The sequence below is a fragment of the Martes martes genome (genome assembly GCF_963455335.1).
Source record: "Martes martes genome assembly, chromosome: 4".
NCBI classification, from domain to species: Eukaryota; Metazoa; Chordata; class Mammalia; order Carnivora; family Mustelidae; genus Martes; species Martes martes.
In genome coordinates, this window is record NC_137891.1 from 126227814 (window position 1) to 126250599 (window position 22786).

Below are 22786 nucleotides of genomic sequence, written 5' to 3' on the forward strand. Positions count from 1 at the left end.
GAAGAGCTCTAAAGATAAAATATGTATAAAAAATTCTGATAAACGATAAAATTCCAGAATAGAAACATGCTTTTTTGGTCAAGGGGAAACAGTCCCTCCCTCTGTCTTTCATCCATTTCATTAGACATGAAGAACCTCCTCTGGGAGTGAAGAAATGAGAAAGACACAGCCCAGGCTTTCAGGCGCTCACATTTATTGACAAGACTGTTAATATTCAATTTGCATACAGCATAGACATGGTGTAAGAAAAATATGTTTAACATGCCATGACAGAAATGTGAACTAAATACCTCAATCTGTAGGAAATCCTCAGAAAATCCTGCCCAGGCCAGGTGATACAGAGATAAGAAGGTGGCAGGACAGATAATGTTCCCCATAGGAGTAGCCAGTCCAACCTCTGCACACGCTGAAAAGGATACTTCCATTCTTCCAAACAGCATCACTTTAGGATGACAGCATGAAGCAATTCTAGACAGTATTAAGTATTAAGCAAGAATCTATAGGCAGCGGGGTTCTAGAAAAGTTTAGGAGAAACATGCAAATGGACACATGAAGACATTTCCTCTTTCAGTCTTTGTATGTTACTTTGAGAAGATCTGATGCTAAGACACGGTATGGTTTTATTACCACTCTAAGAAGAAACAGAAAGAAAAATTGGGGGCCAATAGAACTGAACACAGTCCAATTATTCAGTTACATTTGTATTTTCAAAAAAAATAATAATAGTACCTTTGACAAATTTACTAAGTGGTCTAGAGAATCCAAGAGTCAAACCTAGATATAGATAAATACCCTCGTTAATTTATCAAAGTCAGGAAATAGAACAGGCAGCTCAAAGCAAGAATCTATCCTTCACTGATCTAGTTAGTCCTATCATTTCACCCTAAGTGATTCACTCCCTGGTGTCTTGATAAGAAAGCTTAGGTATCCTTGCATTGGCTCAGCTATTGTTAGCTAATGTAAGAATGCATGCTATGTACATTATTGAATGAAGTAATAATGTGCGAAATGTAGAGAAGAGTAGGTGATTTCTGAAGAGAACTAGAAGCAAAGGACCTAGTCAGGGGTACAAATCAAAAGAATGGAAAAAGTGAAAGTAAAGTTAGAATAGAGACCCAATTTGCCTATTTCACAATGTTGTCTAGCTTTGGTCCTAAATACAATCTTTGAGATAAATTTCATTTCATACCAGAAGTATAGATTTTATATTCAAAATTACTTCTCTATTTCCTTATTAGTCAAATCTATCATCAACAAACCAGCTGGAAGAATTCCACTGTGGTATTTGTCAGTCTATTATGAAATAATGACAGCAAATTGCTCCCATTTATTGGAAATTGCTACATAACAAGAAGTGTGCTTGATATGTATTACCTCATTTAATGATCACAGCAAAACTAGGAGGCTAATGCAGAACTATGAAGCTGATCTTTATATTCCCCAATAAAACCAAGACTCAGTGACCCAAGATCACAGAATTTGTAAGTAGCAAAAGTGAGACTGAAACTCAGGCTTTCTGAATGCAAAGCCCATGCTTTTATTTTTATTGTTTTTAAGATTTTATTTATTTTTTGACAGAGAGAGACAGAGCAAGAGAGGAAACAGAAGCATGAGAGTGGGAGAGGGAAAAGCAGGCTCCCTGCTGAGTGGAGAGCCTCATGCAGGGCTTGATCCCAGGTCCCTGGGATCATGACCTGAGCTGTAGGCAGTTGCTTAACCAACTGAGCCACCCAGGTGCCCCAAAGTCTGTGCTTTTAAACACTAGGTGTGGATGTGTAACTCCTTTGAAGGAAATGTTGGCAATTAGCCTAGGAGTGTAGCACCTTGTTGCTATAGAGGTAATTATTTCAGTATTTTATTTTTAAGTTTGAAGTAATCTGTGATGGTGTTTTCTAAATTTTCTTATCATAAAATCATACCAAATGTCTTTGTTAAGAAATGGTAACACTGTTTTAACTGAGTACAAACTAAGTATTTGCAAGGATTAATAATGTATTAAAAAAATACTTGAAAACACTCCTGTGACAACTGACGGCTAATTTCCCTCCATTTTACACATTTACAAAACGAGTATCTTTAAAGTTATGTTAAGATAGTAATTTTAACAACCTCTCTTGAAATTTTATGGGAACCAATGAGTTAATATTCGTAAAGTACATTGTAATTCTTAGTTTAAAGATGCTTAATTTAAAAATATATGGACTCTAATAAAAAGGTCAGATGTGTAATTTATTGAACTTAAAGCAAGTTCTTCTTTATGTGTAATTAATCATGGAACTTGTATTGACACGGACTGAAAAACAGTGTGGCTCATTGCAATTCAACCTCCCCAGGATAGTTAAATGAGAGAACAAATTGTGCAAGTAACATCAGCCTGAAGAATACAATGGAAACTAACATAAGCATAAATGTCATAATGGCCATCAATTAATATTCACTGGTTGCCTGCTGAGTGGATAGAACTATGATAAATGCTTTAAGAGTTTTAAAGAGAGGGGGAACGTCAGGGGTCAACAGCATAGGAAAAAATAATTTACGTGATAAATTTTTAATAGCTCTTGAATATAGACCTTCTCTCATTTGCAGTAAGCATTATTCAGACACAACTTCATTTTTTGGTTTAATTTTTATTCATTATTTTAAAGAAGAAACATTTGATACAGATGAAAAACGATGTGCAAGCATACACAAACTATAAAACATAAAAATAACGAGATACCACCACATGTATATTATCTACGCCTTCTGTGTATCTTATTTTTGCCTCTCACCCAGAAGTAAACACTATCCTGAATTTATTAGTATGATTCCCTTGCTTTTTAAGGTTTTAGCACTATCCCTGCACAGAAAGTTAGTTTATATTTTGGGGAGATTCATAAAAATGGCATCATACTTTATGCCATTTTCAGTGACTTGGTTTTTTTCCTCTCCTCATTGGAAAAAATGAAACAAAATTAATATTTTGTTTCCAATTTAATTGAATCTATAAATCATTTTTTATGGAGAAGTGACAGGATGTCATCTCTCTATTTAAATTTTCTAAGACTTATGCTAAAATTTCATAATATTCTCCATATAAGGTCTCCCAAATTATCTTATACATTTTAGAATACTGGGTTTTTTGTTGATAGTGTAAATAGTATTTTTAATTGGGGCAAAATGCAATCAATTTTTATGTATTGATCTTGTATCTAGTCACTTTGTCAATCTTTATTATTATTTCTGATAATGCATATGCTATAAAATAATACATATGTAATAGAAGCTCTTTTTCTTCAACCTTAATGCATTGTATTTCTTTTTCTTACTCTTTTGGTCAGGCTTTCAGTATAATGTTTCAAAGAAGTGAAAATAAGTTATGTTAGTATTTTTTTTCCTGATTTTAAAAGCATTCCTAAAGTTTCTGATAATAATGATATTTGCTATAATGTAAACATATTTTTATATTATATATATGTATTTTTTTAAAATCAGGAATGAGTACTGAATTTTAACAAATGGTCCTTTTTTATATCTATTGAGGCCACTGTGTTATTCTTTTTTTTTTTTTTCTCCTTTAGCCAGCTAATGTGGTAAATTTATTTAAAGATATTCTGAAACTTTATGGTCCTTTTTTATACATTGGTGTATTAGACTGTTATTATATTTTTGGTATGATCCTTGCTTAGTTTTAGTTCCAACGTTATACAGGGCTTATAGAGTAGGCTGCCTGTTTATTCTTATTCTCTAAATTTTTGCATAAGATTAATGAAAAGGACCTGTTCTTTGAAAATTTAATAAAACTCATCTGCAAAATTAACTGGATTTGATGTTTTCTGTGTGGGAATATTGTCCTTATTTTTGTCTACTAAAAACCCCCCTCTCCTGGCAACAATAACAAGAGCTAACACAGAGGACTTACTGAAAGTCCTAATTCCTTTGCATGTAATTCATCTGATCCTTGTAACAATCTTAGAAGCAATACATTATTATTATCCCATTTTAAAGGTGAAAAAACTGAGGCATGGGAACGAATGCTCAGCTCCCAGGTCAAAAAGTCGTAAGTCACATCTATATAATTTTGCTCCAGACCCTGTGTCCACTAGAATCATCTGTCCACCAGAATTCCTGTGTTTTATAACTTTTGTCTTGCACTGTAGAGTTTTAGTCTTTCCATTTTTCCAATTTTCAAAGTTCTGAGAAAGGACTTTAATTGGATCATGTTACCATCCACTCAACTATGGTCAGGAAGACAGGGCCTACAGAAACATGACTGCTCCCATTCTCACATGTGAATGGAATGAAATGAAAAGGAGCTCCCAAGGTAAAGAAAGTTGTATTTATAGAAAATGCCCAAGGTCTGGGCAGACAGAGGCATCGGAAAAACAACTGATTAACAGGAAAAATGCTAGACTCAGAAGAAAAATGTTCTTTTTTACAAATGGAGCTTTTTGTGGAGTAAAGAACTTTACCTTGCTCAAAGAGAAGTCTGACCTTTGCCCTTGGTTCCAGGGAGGTAATCCCTAAGATCTTGGAAATTCTTACCTGATAAAAGAGTAGTTGTTTGTTTTTTTTTTTAAATGTGATAGCCTTGGACCACATCAAACAGTCTATGGTTAGCAATGGGATGTATGGTAAGGACTTCAGGTTAGGCAGCATCAGTTTGACAACCAAAGAAACTGGAGAGAAAATTCAGTCACATAGGCAGCCAACTATCTGTCTGGGACCGAACACCAATAAATCTTCTGGACGCTAAGGCTTGTGTGAACCTTCCTGTTGGACAAATCTCTGTGCATATTTTCATACCATTTCTAGGAAGAGTTAGCACTATCCCTGACTTCTTCAGGAGAGGACAGCTAGAAGTTGCACATAGGAAGCCCTCTTGGACTGTCTCATGTCTCTCTTCTCTTTGGCTGATTCTAGTCTGTATCCTTTATAAACTATAACTGTGAGTTTAGAGCTCTCAGTGAGTTCTGTGAATCCTTTTAGTGAATTACCAAAACTGAGGGTGATCTAGGGAACCCCTGAAGTCTGCAGGTGATCTCAGAAATGAGACTGGTCTTGTGGACTGTTTCATAATTTTGTTAATAGAAAAAAAATTGTCTGTCTGAAACCCTGTTCTATTAGGTGAGGTGCTCTTTCAGAAAGTGTCTTGGTCCCTGATATGAAGAAATTTGTAGCAGGCAACCCTGACAAGGTAACTAATATATTTCATTTTCTACAGTGCACCTGATTCATGCTTCTATACCTGTAAATCTCTATACATATTTTATATATACATATACATATAAATATGATTGCTTATTTAATGATCTTTCCTCCCAGACTGTGAACTCCAGAAACCAATAATCTTGTCTCTCTCTTAACTATTCACAGGGTCTTTATTCATTTTCTGTTCAAATTTGATGGATTTAATGATTGTTTAATTGATTGAACCATTCAGTAAATATTTATTGAGTGTTGGTTCTATAACAGGTACTGTCCCACATGCAGTGGGTCCAACAATAAAAAGTTCAAATTAGACCAAAGTCTCTATTCTCATGGTTTTTACAATCTACTAGAAGAATCTATAAACAAGTAATTAAAATACATAGTTTCTCAAAGAGGGGCAAATGTTGTTGAGAAAAATAAAGAAGAGAAGGGAGGGACAGGAGTGATACATTTAGGGCTGTCGTTCAGTAGTCAAGAAAGGTCTCATTTATAAGGTAATGTTTCAGCAAATAACCTGAAGTGTATAAGCAATATGTCAGTGCTGAGAGATAGACAAAGCCAGGTTGAAAACTAAGAGGAAAACATTTTCAGGGGGAGACTTTTCAGAATAAATTCCCAAATGATGCCAGTGCTATAGAGTTGACTGGTAGAAAGGGAGAAAGAAATTATAGAAGGCAACACTGGGTAAAAATTAGTGCAGATCATGTAAGGCCCTATATGTCAGTGGGAGAACTTTGACTTCAATTCTGAATGAACATAGATTGTCATGTAATGGTTTTGAGCTGAGGAGTGTCATTTATTACAAGTAATATTTGAAAAGATCACTCTGGCTCCTGTACTGAGTACAGATTATGTGAAGGCCAAAGGTGAGAATAGAAAGTCCAGTCAAGAAACATGGAGAGAGGCACCTGGGTGGCCCAGATGGTTAAGCATCTGCCTTTGGCTCAGGTCATGATCTCCAGGTCCAGGGATCGAGGCCCACGTCAGGTTCCCAGATCAGTGGGGAGTCTGCTTCTCCCTGTCCCTTTCCTCTTCCACTGCTTGTGTTCTCTCTGTCTTTCTCAAATGGATAAATAAAATCTTTAAAAAAAAAAAAAGGAAAGAAAGAAAGAAAGAAACTTATGGAGAAATCCAGGAGAAAGATGATGGTGGCTTGGGCCATGGTAATGATGGTGGTGGCAGTGAGAAGTAAAAATGATTCTAGATGGATTCTGAAGGCAGAGCTCACAGAATTTGCTGATGGGTTAGATGCTGGGTAAGAGAGAGAAAAGTCAATTGTGATCCTAAGGTTTGTGTCTCAAGTAACATTTAAGATGGAATTGTCCTTAGCTCAAATGTAGAATGGTTTCAGATTTTTTTGTTTGTTTGAGAGGAAGAGGAGGAAAGAGAGGAAGTTTAATTTAGACATTCCAACGGCATATCTAAGAAAGTAGTTCTAGGTGCTGGTGATAGCATTAAGCTTGTCAAGAATAAACAACAGACATAAGCTTCATCAGGCTTCACCTTTTTTACTCTTACATCATCATTGTCTTGCAATAGTGCAAGACAATGGTGCTCAATAAATATTCAAGACACGAAGAACAAATGTTTTTCTATGAACATCTAAGATCCTGCCATGATTTTGCCTCTACAGGAGCTATGCAGTAATAGTACTGGAGGATAGGACCAGAAATTTCCTTAGAATGCAACTCCAGATATTAGTAATGTCTGACCTCTATCCACTGAGCAACTTGCTTCCTGTAACATGTTTGATTTTGATCAGTGATATTCTTGTGAGACACCTAGGATGTTAGTCAGAAAGCAGACCTCCCAATAAGTAAATGAGATAAGTTGAATGTACTTCCGTTTTATCTAGTAGAATACCAGGTGATTTTTGTGTAAAAACAGCTCATTTTTCACAATTGATATTCAAGTTTTCCTGACCAAAAAAAATGGCCAAGATCTTGGCTACTTCTTAAGACCACTTCTGGAAAGAGGAAGTTTGTTTTCCTGTTGCTCTGACAGGAAGAAGCAAAATGCAATCGGGACATAGGCTAAAAATGATGACTAAGTCAGTATATGGTACGCTTTAAAGTTACATATTTATGTATACAGAGTTATGTGGGTGTTTACATGTGAGTGTCTACACGCTGAGTTTGCAACGCTAAACAAATCTCTTAAGGGTTGCTGGCAAATCAATTTCACACCATTGATACAACAGGTGAAACCGTGGGCTATCAGATGGGACCCAGACCCCGCCACTCACCAGTAGACGACACATTCTATTCTTGCTAAGTCACAGATCTTTATTTCTAAAAAGGTAATGAGCATTTAGTTCATGGAGCCATCTCAAAATGTGCATGAATTTATATCCACTAGAGGCTTTATGTACAGTGGCTGGCACCTAAAAACAGTTACCACATAGTACTTATTATTGTTAATACTATTGTGTATGCAGTTTTCTATCTTTCTGGTCTTTACTTGGAATTATGCCATTTTAACCCTCCTTGTCATTGAATTGTCCTTATAGGTAACATTTAAAATACTGTTTGCAATATCCCTGGTGTTAAGTATTTCAGTATTCAAGGCTGTTTTTAAAAATTAATACACTGGTCTGCTTTTTTTTTTTTTTTTAACATCATGTCACCATGGCATTTAAAATATCTGAAATCTTGGGGTGCCTAGGTGGCTCAGTGGGCTAAAGCCTCTGCCTTTGGCTCAGATCATGATCCCAGGACCTTGGGATCGAGCCCCGCATCAAGCTCCTTGCTCAGCAGGGAGTCTGCTTACCCCTCTCTCTCTCTGCCTGCCTCGCTGCCTGCTTGTGATCCGTCTGTCAAATAAATAAGTAAAATCTTTAACAAAAAATAAATAAATAAAATAAAATAAAATATCTGAAATCTGTATCATTGTTTTATTCAGATGAAAATCACTGACTCTATGATTTGATTAATGCGAAAGACAAATCAACTACTAATCTCTAAGCCTAGATAGTTCTGTGCCAGTGAATTTCAATAGGCAAATGGGTTGTGATTTTGCAACTCTTTTTCAAGAACTATTCTTACTCTACTTCAAAGACATTATAAATAAATGAAATACAAACATAACAGTATTGATACTGTTATATAGTTAAGTCTGCCTCAAAATTTCCATTTATTCATGATAAAGTTTATAAAAGGACAAACCAAGAAATTGTTCATTGTACCAAAAACAAAATATATACCTTGCCATCAATAAAAAGTTTGTAGAGCCAGAAAAAAAAAAAAAAAGCCCTCTAAAATCTTATTTTAAATGGTTTTTTTAAAGTTATCAACTAAGGATTATATTATTTGAAGATGAAAGATTTAGAATAAAGTCTTTGGACTTATTTTATAGCCTGTCTCTGCATCATTGTCTTGACTTGTATAGAGTCAGAATGAGCTTCTTCAGCAACAGGGAACAATCTACACAAAAATTTACTCATGAGTTAACATTGACAATATTGACACTTTGTAAAAACAGTGTTTTTCAAAAGAGAACAAATATCATTTTGCTTTAGATATTTCAAACTAATTCTTTTTTACACCGAAAACACTTTATTATGTTAATGAATATTTGAATAGAAAATTTAAATTTACAATTCTACTCCATGACTTACAAAACAGTTATAATTTATTGCATTTGAATGTATCATATATTTGCTCTCATTTTATTTTATGTCTTATGATTTTTTTTTAAAGAAAGGTACTTATATCAGCACTTGAAATTAACCAAAAAAATACCAAAATACCCATTTTGCTCTGCTATTACTATCGCTAATTTTATACGACCATATAACATTGGCCAGTTGCAGCATGGTTTCTTTAATTACTTCCTTCCTGTCGAGTTTTTAAATTGTTTCCAGTATTTGAATGCTACAAAGTGGCTGTAAATACCTTCTGCATAAACTTATCAAAATCTAAGAGTGTTTCTTTCTGGGTTTTTTGTTTTTTTTTTTTTTTTTGTATATACATGAAGAATGGGAACTGCTTAGTCAAAAAGTAAGAATACTTTGAAGGCTGTTGATAAACACTAAGAACTTGCTCTCCAAATCAGTTTAAGTTCTTGTTTTTGTTTTGTTTGTTTGTTTAACTAATTAACAATCGCAGGGAATTTGCAGTACTAGGCCACCTTTGTTCAAAGCATTCTAGGCATTGTTGTTATAACAATATTCCCTTAATAAACTTTCATAATGGGCACCAATGAGTAAGCCTAGGCTAGGACTCAAAATTACTTATCTACAGCCTGCACCAGACTGGGTTTGTCCTTGAGGGAACTTGCTGCCTACTGTGGGGCACTCTACATTAAAAAGCAACACAGAGGCAGATGCTGTAAGAATCAAAGTAGAGAAATAAAGTCAAGGAGATGTAGAGAATGAAGAAGTTAAATTCCATAAACAATCAGAAAGCACAGGAAATGGTGGTCCTCATTACAAGTGTGCACTCAGAATGTGGAAAGACCTTTAGATTATTCTTACTTGGTTCCTTATTAGACCTACATATTGAGTCTTTATTTTTAATAACTGGAAAGTGTACCTCAAATTTGTCTTCATGTCTTCCCCCAAATTTATTTTTTGATCAATCTTATTAATTTCAACACATTCTTAAGATAATGTGAATTGTAAAATAAAAGGTCATGCACAATCAATGTTGATGTATAGCAAAAGACAATGTGCTTGATAAAAACTGCAGAGACTTCTTGTAAAGATCTAAATGTTACCTTTTTTTTTTACATTCGTATGAAAAACCCCCAATGCCAGCAAGCTAACATTATCATAATTGCATTTGAGAGGAAAACCAGAACTGACAATTTTACTAATAAAGCTATTAGTTCTAAGTATTTCACTTAAGATGTCAACTACTTAGAAATCAAAAGTCTTTATCGATAAGCCACATTTGCTTCACTCAAAGCCGAGGATTGTGTTACAAAAACACTGTCTGATAGTTATAAACTAATAAAAATTCCCATTATCACTTACAGCATGCTGGGATTTTTTTTCATGTTACTCTGATAAATACCATCTTATTTTTTAATGACCGTCTTCATAATCTATAAATGCCACCATGTCGACGCTTTAGAAATGTTTCAGCAATCCTTTGATTGAACAAAATCCTTATGGATTTCTTTGAAATCTTGAAGGTTTGTCATTATTTTTAATAGACTAAGTGAAACACTCAAAGGATAGAGTCACACACAGTTAAATCACTTGGATCTGGACTTGCCACACTGAGGTACTTTCATGTAGCATTCGTATTTTAATCAAGGAGGATCTCTTTAATTTAATTTACAACTTGAGGATCTATTACAATAAACCCAACATGCTCAAAGAATTAGGATTAAGAGAGATATAACAGTGAAGTTAATATCCCATCATAAATATTGAGAAAACACTTAATTTGCCCTAACTTTGTTTTAATTTCTGGACTCAATAAGTTAGTGAAAAAAACTAATATGAAAATAAAGATTCTAATTTTGAATATTTTTGTTGTACTTAGGTATGAAAAGACGTTATACTTTCAAATTTGCTTTGTGTCCATAGAAATATGTATACATACACACACATATATCATATAGACATGTATACATGTCTATATGATATATCATATCATATATCTATCTATCTATATATATATCTATATATATATGTTATAGATATGCATACATATCTATGTATATATTCACGTGTGTGTGTGTGTGTGTGTGTGTGTGTGTGTGTGTGTGTTTATATGTGTATTTAATTCCCTAACCTGTAGTTCAGGGCCCCCTGGCTTACCCTGGTGTTACTTCCTGCCAGTGCCTCTGACTTCCTGTGCTGACATTCTCTAATCATTACCAGCGGGGAGTCAAAAGCAAATTAGGGAGAGGCCCAGTACTATGTTGGCACAAAGAAAACACTTGCAGACTGTCCTGGCAGCCATGCTTTTGTCCTGATATCCCAAAACTGTCCTCATCCCCAGCTCTCTCAAATCCAACATCTATAGTTCTGAAAACATTGTCAGTTGGGATTAGGTTTATGTATGCTTGCTTAAGAGTAAATCCCAAAACGACAATGGTTCAAATAGGAGAGGAGGTTATGTTTCTCACATTAAAGACTAGGAGCCTCCAATATGGCCAGTTCTGGGAGGTGGCTTTGGCTCTGCAGTCCTCAGGGATAACTGGTTTATGCTCCACCATTGCCAGGTTGCAGCTCTTTCTCCCAGCCCAAGATAACTGCTAGCGTTCCGATTTTGACCACTGGTTCTTAAGCAACAAGATAGAAGAAGTGGGGAGTAAAAATAAGTCTATTTAAAGAAGGTTTCTACAAACAAAATCCAAAGCTGTGCTTATACCTCAATAGTCAGAAATCACAAACCTATCCCCCTGAAACAAATAATACATTATATGTTAGCTTTACAAAATAAAATAAAAAAAGAAACAACTCTGTAAAAGTGATGCTTTCCTTTAGTTATATGTACATAAATACCTGGTTATAGAAAACCCAAGAACCTGGAGAAAAAAAAGACAATTTAGTATAATTTTTTAAAAAGTAGTTAGAACTTAGTCTCAACAGTACCAATAGCAAGATAGCTTAGAAAATGCAAATGTTTATTTTGGTAGGCCAAGTTCACAGCTTCAAGTACGGGGTACCATTATTAGGAAGGATAGAAGAAAATTATCTGTTAGGGAGGCAACCAGCAATCCCGACCACACCCTCACAACAGTCCACATTCTTGTACCACTACTGACATTTATTCCTTGGGCTTAAATGTTTGATTTATCCCTGCTTAACCAAAAAACCCGAGAATCTCTGATGTTAGCCAGTTTGTACCTAATTTCAGATTATTTGGCTTCCAGGAGTCTGTTACCCTCTTTTTAGGTATTTTCTTAGGGTTATCTACTTAGGGTTATTTATAAGAGGGGAGAAGAGAGGGCCAAGTCCCCTTCACTGGAATCCAAACCCCCAGTGTGTCCTGCAAAGTACCTATCTAGGTAAATCCACAAGCTCATGTTCGTCAATAAACAAGAAGGTGTACATCCTCCCCAGGAGAGGGCTTCTGGTCTAGGCCTCTCTGCTGTACATGAAGGACAGACATACCTTCCCGGGGGTAGGGCCCTGCTTTCCTTTTTGGTGGGGTGAGTAAGACAACAATCCTTTTAGTTGTGGAGAAAGAAATTATCGGTTAATTTGGTTGATCGAAAGTCTGAATTTTGATATCAGCTGTTGACAAGAGTTGTCTAGGAAAGTACCTAGGCAACTTGTGGTCCTCTGGGAAGCCAGCTTAGATACTGATGAAGAAAGCAGAGGAGCATCTTCAAGTCCAAGCTAGCTCATTATCCAGGAAACCCAGAATTAACCTGTAGGATGATTTAGGGGTATTTCTGTTTGTCACGCTACAATTTTGAACCTCAGTGTCACAGAGAATAAGACCTATAGTAGACACTCAACAATTTGTTGGTCAGAGAATTAATGAATGAATAGAGGTTATCTAATGTTACATGTGAAAGCAGCATTGAGAAATACATTAATATCTAAATTATTTGTTATTTTCATTAAATGGGGGGAAAAGTCACCTTTATGTAGATATTCTAACCTGTCAGTATGTGTTTTCTCTTGAAAGGTCTAAGCTTTCTATGATGTAACCAAGGGAAATGCAGAGTGAGCTCTACTGGAATAATGCTAAGAGCCTTTATCTTAGGAATTGCCCATCAGAATGGAAGCTTTTTCCATTCTTTCCTTTTTAACTCACTACATTTCTTTCAATCCGATTCCAATCATCTAATTAGAATAGTTTATTTTAATCATAAAAGAAAAAAAATATTCTCTATAAAACAATGTCTCTGAGGATTAGAGAGATAAATAGGCCATCGCAACGGGTTTGAAGGGTCATGGAAGAGAGGAAAGCTTGGCATGGCCACTGCTGAGTTTCCTGTCCTGGTGTAGCGATCAGGCCAAGTAGACGAAGCAATTCTTTGGCTTTAGAAGATAAAGAAGTTTGACATCCCTTGGGCATAGGAACCCACTGGAAGCCAATAAGGGTGGAACTGTAATAAATATGGACCGGAACTCAGTTTACAGATATAACAAGGCACTTCCAAAATATATGGTACTCTATTGTTCCTAGTATCTTAGTCCATTATTGGACCCATCGTACAGCCGATTGCTTTTATTGGGTAAAATTTGGAGATGATTCAGAGCTAGAGTGATTTGATATTGTAGTAACAGATTACTGGGTAGAGAGAACATACATTAAAAGTTATATCTGGACAAGTTATTTTATCATAGTTTTAACCTCTTCAGTGCTATGTAGCACTCAACATGAACCAGGAAACTAGATTTTAAGGATTCTGGTAAGAGATTATTTTGACCTGATATCTCTCAGTACGTATTTTGCACTGTGAAAGTATCACACTTTAAAGTCAAGGAGAACTCTTTGTTAAGGTCGGACATTTTATGATGACAGAGGTATAAAATTAATCCATTTTGTTGACAGCCTTACAAGTCCTCTAGGAAAAAATAAAACAAAAAGAAAAAGCCATTCTACTGACAAGGATAGTAGGGAAATGGAATAAAATTAGTATACTTACAGGACAACCTCTAAGACCATAATCATATGGTTCCTCTCTAATGCTATAGTAATGGACCACCGGACACTGTAAACAAGACATTTCACTTAACCATTGTACACATCAACCTTAACAATCTTAGCACTGAACGTATAAACAATGCATATTAATTTCAGCCTTCCCAAACCAAAAGAGGCAATCAAGAGAGGATTCACAATTTTAAAGTGATATGCATTATATAAAGTTTTCAAAAGTACTCTCTTACACGTACAAATAAAACTTTTTTATCCTCACAAATATGAGGGTAATGAGGGACATATTAAGAAGATTAATTGCTAACAATAGAATACTGATATTATTAAAGGTAAAATGAAGAATCATTATAAAAAGGAAACCTGGTCAATAGTAGAAAATAATAGAGAAATAAAATACTACTTAGGAAAGTGTTCAATATGTAGCTTTTTTTTTTTTTTAAGAGAGAAAGTACCTACATAAAGGAAAATGGTAGCTGCTTACATCAGAACCTTATTTATATCTTCTGATTTAATTAGACAAAATGAGAAAACACTTTAAAATAAAATCTTAACCTCAAGATAAAAGGGTCGATTATGTTGATAACAATTTAACCACAACTTCTATCTTTCACAGCTAAGCAATTTCACACCTAAACAATCTTATTATAATTATAGTTTAGAATTCTTTTCATTGTAAATATATGTATTTATATTAAGAAAGTCACTTATAAATACCTGAATATCTCCTAATTGAAAAAAAAAAAAACTTTTTATTTGTCCAGTGTTTTGGGCTCATTAATTACCTTTGTTACAAAAATAAAATAATATGAGAATTTTCTCCACATCATTATTCTTTGTGCCTTACCAAACTTTGTTTACATTTCGCAAACAAGATCCACTTTCAAAAGACATTATTTTTAATACATTTTCCCTCTCCAGAAATTAATTCATAGAAAGAAAGCTTTTTAGCAGCACCACCGAAACTGATCATCGTTTTAGATTTTCATCATTTTCTTGTAAGTCATTGAATAAAACAAATGTATCTATATAATGTGATATGACAAAGATATCTATTTTAAAATATCAATTCAAAAATGTCATTGTCAATAGAAAAAGTAGTAGTAGTACTTGGTAAAATTAAATTTAGAAAATTAACAACCACTTAAGAATTTTGGGGGGACCCTAGCTAGCTCAGTCAGTACAGCTTGAGACTCTTGATCTCAGGGTTGAGTTTGAGTCCCACATTGGATGTAGAAATTACTTAAAAAAAAAAAAACTATTTAAAATACAAAAAAATTTTGGAAGAGAAAGTAATGCAATTAGCTTCTGAATAAATTTTAGACACACGAGAACTAAACTCTGTATTTTAGGCCTTGTTTAACAATGTTAATTCATGAGTTATGTATCCATGATACCTTTTTGTCATCATGACTTTCAGGGGAGTATATGGTTACCTTTAACTTTGTCTAATTATTTCTGTTTAACTAACAGTATATTAGCCATTGGTTGAAGATAGTACTATTTTTATTCATTTATGGCTATAGATAGAAATATGGAGGAAACTCATGACATGATATGCACCTTTAATAAAAAAAATTTTTAAATGAGATAAATTCAAATGATAAGCTAGTGAATTTTACTTAGAGTTTGAAATAGCTCTCTCTTTTTTAAACCCATCCTTTCTCATAGAGGGCTATTAATAAAACAGATTATAATAAAGTTAAATCTTGTCTGAGATTAAAGATGTGTGACAAAGTAGAAAGTAAAGAGTAAGAATAAAAAGATAATTCTCAAAGTGGTAGGAAGTTAATAATGATGTTTCCTGGAGATTTGAACAAGAGACTTGTATCTTCAATAGGCATATTAATAATAATGGATGATCGTAAGTAACAAGCAGCTAAAATATGCTGACAGCACATAATTACAATATTTAATTTTCCTAAAAAAATTGAGCAGTTGTGGAGAATTGTAAAAAGGTATAATAAACTAGTGATCGAAGAACACAAAGTAAATGAAATGTAATGGGAAGTACGATGTATTACATACCTAAAGAAATAATTTAAATTACTTGCACATCCTGATGGATTCTGTAACTTCTTAGGATATCATTTTGGACAATTCAATGAAGAAGAGCAATCAACTATGAATAAATTAAAGTTACAAAATGTTAAAAGCATAGCTAAAAAGTGTAGCAATATTAAATAGAAGACAATTTTAGCATGGTTTCTATTTTTAAGGTGCCGCCTTTTAAGAAAAATAGTGTCAGTTTAATATTTTTGTAACACGGAAAAAGTACAAAGAAAAATACATTAATAAAATATTTAGAGGTCAGTTACAGTGAAAATGATTAGTATGATACACATGTTTTCCTTCTTTTCTTTTTTTTTAATTAATGCCTTGCCTAAAAATATCAGCTCCTAAGTGTTGGTGATAACACATAAATTTATAAATCTTTAAGAACAGGAATCATAGAAGAGGAAGAATCATAAAAAAGCAGGAATATTTGCAAATGCTAAACAGAATAATGGAAAGATTTAGTGAGTTTTCTGAAGGTCACAAAACAATTGGATGACCAGGCTGGGAAGGAAATCAGGTCTCCTCCCTTCCAGTCAACATCAAAAATTACCAGATGCTTTTTGCACCCTCTTCCACTAAAAAAATTAGTAGCATAAAGCCAGTCAAGTGCTGCTCTTCAGAGCTTTGGAAACTCAATTTAAATCTTTCTTTTAAATACTAACTTGAGTTGTATAATGATGGGGTTAAGTTATTAAAATGCCTAAGTGGATTTATATTAAAACATTAAAATTAATATTTCGTATAAAATGTTGACAGAAATTAAATAGACTCAGTATGGATTAGAGAGACACAGGTTTCCAGATACCTGAGTTTGAAAATTGTACCATCTCTGTACCGATTATTTAAGATCATCAGTTTAACAGTAGACAAAATGCCGTACTTCCCTCCTGTTTGAGAACCATTAATTACTCTACACATAACTAAGGGTTTTCTGGCCTTTCTTTAAACATAAATTCAAGATATTTAGATTATATTGCAATACGTGAAATGTAGCTGGAAACCTAAAAGATTTTCAAGATAAAGAATTTCTAGCTAATCTCCCAAAATAAAGATTTTCATTTGTGATGAATTTTACTGTGCATTGTTCTAGACATTTAATAATTTATTCATTCATTTAATGAGCACGTATTTATATTACATACTTATCATTCTCAAATCACCTTGTGAGGTGTTATGGAAGGAACATTAAAAAGAAGCTAAACTATGTTTCTTACTTTCAAGTTTTAAGATGCCAGGTTAAGAACTCTTATCTGAGAAGTCCACCTGGTGAAAATCAATCATTACCCATTCCTGGAAGCTCCCTTACAGTGGGGGAGCTGATGTCCCATTCTGGTAAAGCTTTTCTTGGTTTCAACATTGCGTATGTTTGCCATTGGATTACTCTTCCCATCCTTACACATAACTCAATTTTTCCCTTTTTTACCTTTTTATAGTCCTTTTGCCAAGTATATGTTTTTAATGCTGGAACTAATTAAAAACTAACCTGTGGTGGAAAAATCTGTTCTGTAAGTTGTAATCCTATTGAGAATCCTATGGGAACAGAGATAATATGAAAGAATGAGGAACTATCTAAATTTACAAATTAGCGACAAAGTCTCCTTAAGTTGAGAAAGATCAAATGACATTTAATGACAATATCTAGAGTATCATCACAGAGCTGGTCAAGCACTTTGCATCCAATCACACTGTTAACCCATAAGGGAGGGATTAGAAAATGTCACAGAGACCTCATGAGACAGGTCTAGAAGCAGCACATGTTCTTCATCCCAGTCTCTGTGGGCACCATAAATACATCTTTGGAGAGGTTTTTATTTCAATTGTGCATTAATTGCCTATATTTTGAAGTGGTAAGTAGTAAAAAGTCTGGAATGCCTGACAGTTCTGACATGTATATGAATGATCTTAGCAACGGTGATCTAATGTGGCATACGTTGTTATTCCCATGTTATAAAGGGTGAGCTGTTCCCCAAAGAGGTTAAAGTATCTACTGATGATAAAAGTTAGAGCTAAACCCAGGTCTTCATAGTGAATACTTTTCTACGCAAACTTTAATCTGACCAAGAACCTTTCAAGGAAATCCTGTTAAATTTGGCACTTCATGGACAAACCCAAGCTACACCTAATCATGAATTTGCAGAATGAGGGTTCATACTAATAATGTATTAAAACTAATTGGGTAGGCAGTGTAAAATGACTTAACTTCCATTATGTTATACTTAGGCCAAAATCAAACTCTAAGTTTAAAATTTTATCGATCATCTTCACTTGGATACCACTGAGACATGTCTAACTTTTAAAAATATAACCATTACTTAAGGTCTGTATTTCCTTGAGAATATTTCTTTAAAATATGCTTTTCTCTCACAATTAAAATATTTGCTTAGATTGAAAATTATAAATGCTTCATTTTCAGTAATGTAAAGACAATGGGTCTAAAATTACTCAATTGTCTTCCTTAAGAAAACAGACTACTTCAAATAAATTTCTAAGTAATTTTTATTTTTACAAAGGACAGTCTTAAACTGTATCATTAAATGTTTCATGCTCACCCTTATTCTCTCCTATATTTTCTTATAGAAATATATGAATAAAATTTTGCTTTTTATAAAAATACACAAACAAAAGGAAAATTTGGAAAATATTTTTAAATTGAATTTTAACTCACTTTTGTTAATTTTAAAATGATACATAGAGAAGAATGATATTATATGTGTATGTACACGCACATATTATATGTGTATATATGTGTGTGTGTACACATATTTTTAATTGCCCATCTTCTACTATCTTAAGCATAAAGAACAAGCATGTGTGGCTGATATGTGGTATAACCTATTTTAAAGCAAAGATTTTAAAAGTAGATACTGTGTTTCAATTTATAATTTGTTTTGGAAAATAATGTTTTTTCATTATTTTTACAGTGATGCCTTTTGAATGCTGAGTATGTTCAATGACTCCATATGATGAATCTATGCCATGACTTTGGGAAAACTAGCTTCATAAATGGAATCAGGTCATTGGAACACCTCAAATTGTATAAGACTGATTTCATTACTTTTTTCTTTTCAAAGCACCCCTTATCCTATTGTTCCTATTTTGTGAATGGTTCCAACCTTCCTCTACTCATACAACTTGAAAACCTTTACGCTCTCTATTTCAAACATGTCTCTCAACCTGAGCAAGTCAATCAGACATCAATTCGTCTTTAATCCTTTTTGGACTCTTTTTTTTTTTTTTTTTTTCAATCCAAATACCCCTACCTTTGTTCAAACATTTGTAGTCCATTTCCTGAACTATTCTGGCTTCCCTGTCTTTGATGTCTCCTTAATATCCTTCATTCCAACTGCTGCCAGAGTTTTTTCACCACTGAATCACTGTCTAGTTCCAAAAAAAAAAAAAAAAAAAAGTAATCTTTAAAAGAAAACCAATTAACAACAGTAAAATCCCAAACTTATTTTTCATGGCACTTAGGACATTTAAATCACCTTTACAGACTCCCTGGACAGCAATACCTGAACAACTGGGGAGTGCTCCTATTTGCAACACTCTTCTGAGCAGGGCGCTTCTAAGAGCAATGACTGAGGAGCAAAACAGACTGGTTTGAACCAATCCAGTCACATCGACTAGCTGTGTGACTCTGGGCATGTCACATACCACATCTGTTCTTCATTTCCTTTACGGACTGTGGTACCAATCTCAGGAGCTTTTTGTGGGAATTAAGTTAAGCTAATAGGGGTCTAGGAAAATGCAGTGGAGAGCCAGGGAGCTATGTCCATACCAGAGTCTGTTACCATTGTGACCTGTGTCACTGTGACCAGATTGCATTACTGCCGCACTGAGGGCCATGACTTGTTCATCTTTGTGAGTGCACTCTCCATACAAAGCAGATTCTCCATAGATGTTTGTCAAATTACAAAGAATGTACATGAAACGTAAAAAAGTGTGCCCCACTGTTTAAAGGGAAAATCACTTGTCTTGACCACACAAACATCAGTCATTCCTTTTCTTTAAATCAGCTTTCTTGAGGTTGAATCAACTTTATTTACTCACCGTAAAATGCCCCAATTTGATGAGTTCTGACAAAGGCACGTGCTTTCAAAACTTGGGCTTTTTGGTTTGCTCGTTTTTCACTCAGTCATTTGAAGCACGATGTGAACCTGTAGACAAGGTAGAGTGTACCCTTATTCTGCGCTCTGAAACCCTGAGTCCCCACAAGGTGAGGGCCCCATACTGCCAAGGGCTGTCCCAATGTTTGCAGCCGGGCCTCAGCCTACCTGTGGGCCCTTGGTTCTTTTTGGAAAGGTATTAGTAAATAAAAGAATTCTGTCCCCTGGAATTTAGGCTCTAGGAAGTACCCCTAAGCCTTCGCAATTCTGGATACTCTCTCCAGTGGGACAGTCCGTGGGCCTCTGCCTTGTTTTGGCTACGCAGCCCAAAGTTTGAGGGCAGCGCTGCTGCCTGGGGGCAAACTGAGACCTCAGAGGGTCAGCCGGAGAGCTGGGGTGGTCCAGAGGCAGGGGGTGAGGTCAAGGCGGCTTGGAGGAACCGGCCAGGGGTTGGAAGTGGGGAGGCGGACGTGACCGGCACACTCAGGGCCTGACCCGCACGCTGACACAAAAGAGGCCGGAAAGTGTCCGGAGGAAGCGGCGCGTCACGGGGGCCGGAGCCGGGACCCTGGCGCGGTCGCCCAGCTGCGTCCCGGGTACTCGGCCCGCACTGCCAGCCGCACTCCCGCCACCGCCAGCTCCGCGGCCGCCGCCAATGAGACTCCTCCCGCTCCTAGGTGAGTGCTCGCCCCGGGCCGGGGTGCGGAGGGCAGCTGGCCTGCAGGGAGTGGGGCTGCTCCGAGGTGCAACTCGCGCGCCCAGGGCCTGGGGCCGGGTTTCTGAGAATTGACGCGGGACTTCTCAGGATGTTTTTCTCCCTGGCCTTTCAACTCTGGAATTCGATATTCAGGGCCCAGGGACTAAGTCACCTTTTTATTCCTGAATACAAAACCCCCAAAGTCCCCACAGGCTCAGACTGTGACCTTTTTATTTATTTTTTATTTTTTTTTCCCCTGATCTCCCCTCGAGAAATTTGGGAAAGCCAAACCAATAACACCTGGGGGAGGTTTCCTGGCATTTTGAGGGGACTGCCAGCCCAGACTTTGGGTTCTTTTAAAATACCATTTGGAGGCTGCTGTGCAGAAAGATAAATCACACCTTTGAAGCTGAATTAATTCTGGTTGGGACGGTTTATACGGGACTACGCGAGGCCGGGATTTAGAATGGAAAGTTTAGCAATCTCTGGTTACCCGATAAGGACAGTGTATCTCAGATGAGTGCTTTTGCGAACACTTAACTTGCATGATTCCTGACTGTCCATCCTCAGGCAGGCGTGTCTTGAGAAGACAGGGGACAACAATATACAAAAAGGATCGGCGCAGGCTTTTCCTTATCTTCTCCTAACAGCCCACAGAATACCATTTTCAATTTTGTTTTCAGTAACTCTGAAATAAAGTCTTGTTCTCTTTTGTGCCTCATTTCGTTCCGTGCGTTTGCATGGTGTTGGTTTCCGAAAGATCCATTTTTGACCAATATCCTGAGTTTATCTTAAATTCCCCTAATGGAAAAAAAAAATAGTATAAACTTTATGACGGGCAAGGGAGAATTTAAAAAGAACATTGGAATACAGAGAAAAACAATAATTTACATTTGTCCTCCTGGATGTTATGATATGTTGCTCTTCATCTTAAAATTACAGAGATTTGAATTTGAAAAGACCCAAACAATCAATTCATCTTGATTTCTTTACAGAATCATTCCCAGAGGAGGGAAATTGCTTTACAATCATGCAGTTTCCTTTAAAAAGATCTCACCTCAGGAGTGAAGAGACCAGTGATCTAGGAATGGTGTTTTCTTTATAGAGCTGCGCTGTTTACTACATTATAGCTTTGTTGAGATTTACTTGATAAACAGAGATTGAAGAAAGAGCTAATCTTTTTGCCTACTTGCTCTTGTGCTGTTGTTTAGGTAAATACTCCCTTGGGAAATTCTTATAATCCATTTATCTAGATGGAAAGAAAGAAGGATTTTTGTGTTTATTGTAGTCTAACTCAACAATGTGAGGGGGGGGAGCTTTTCTTTTTCTTTTTTTCTTTCTTTCTTTCTTTTTTTTTAAAACATATTTCTCTGTTTTCCTTAGTGGGTTTTTCCACTTTGTTGAATTCTTCCTACGCTCAAAATTGCACCAAGACACCTTGCCTTCCAAATGCAAAATGTGAAATACGGAATGGAGTTGAAGCCTGTTACTGTAACATGGGATTTTCAGGAAACGGTGTCACAATTTGTGAAGGTAAACAATCTTTATTGTTTTCCTCTTTTGGATTTTTTTGAAAGATTAAATTCTGATGTGATTGGTTCTTCCTTGTCCAGAAATTAAGTGTTTTACATTCAACTGTTTGATTTCATGCTATTGATTTAAAAAAAAAATTAACTCAATAAGTTTGAACTTCCCACTTGAAAATTTATACTTGATTATTGATTTTTGAGGAGTCTATGTATATCTTATTTTTGTGTCACCCTTAAAGATTATCCTTGAAGTTAAGCTGGAGAACTAAGTTTCAGAGAGCAGAGTCAATGCTTTCGGGGGCAGGAGAACAGAAAGCTCATGAAGTCCCGGCTATACTGTTAAGTGTTGCCTTCAGGTACCTTCCTTAGTACTTGACTTCCTAAATTTGAGGACAGTATTAAGAGATTCAAGGGTTTTGCCTGTATACCCTGCATGATACCCCAAAGAGAGAGAGAGAGAGAAAGGGAATTTTGAAAATATATTCTTTCCTGAAAAAGTAGATCTCATTTATAGAACTTGAGGCTACAATCCACAGTGGAAAAGGTCCTGGCAGGGTTCAGTTCGGCCCACCGATTTAATAAACAGAACCCTATCTGATAATCACATTTCAGTGATTTATCATCTGTGGTTTC

At 35.5% G+C, this 22786-nt stretch overlaps 1 protein-coding gene across 1 annotated transcript in view; it reads left to right on the top strand.

The window, feature by feature from the left end:
- Positions 1-20452: 20452 nt before the first annotated feature.
- Positions 20453-22786, top strand: part of ADGRL4 (adhesion G protein-coupled receptor L4) — a 106766-nt gene continuing 104432 nt past the window's right edge. The window contains exons 1-2 of the mRNA XM_080799906.1: positions 20453-20604; positions 22008-22157. Coding sequence (XP_080656032.1) covers positions 20583-20604; positions 22008-22157 — 172 coding nt within the window. The 5' untranslated portion in view covers positions 20453-20582. The remainder of the gene's footprint in view (positions 20605-22007; positions 22158-22786) is intronic.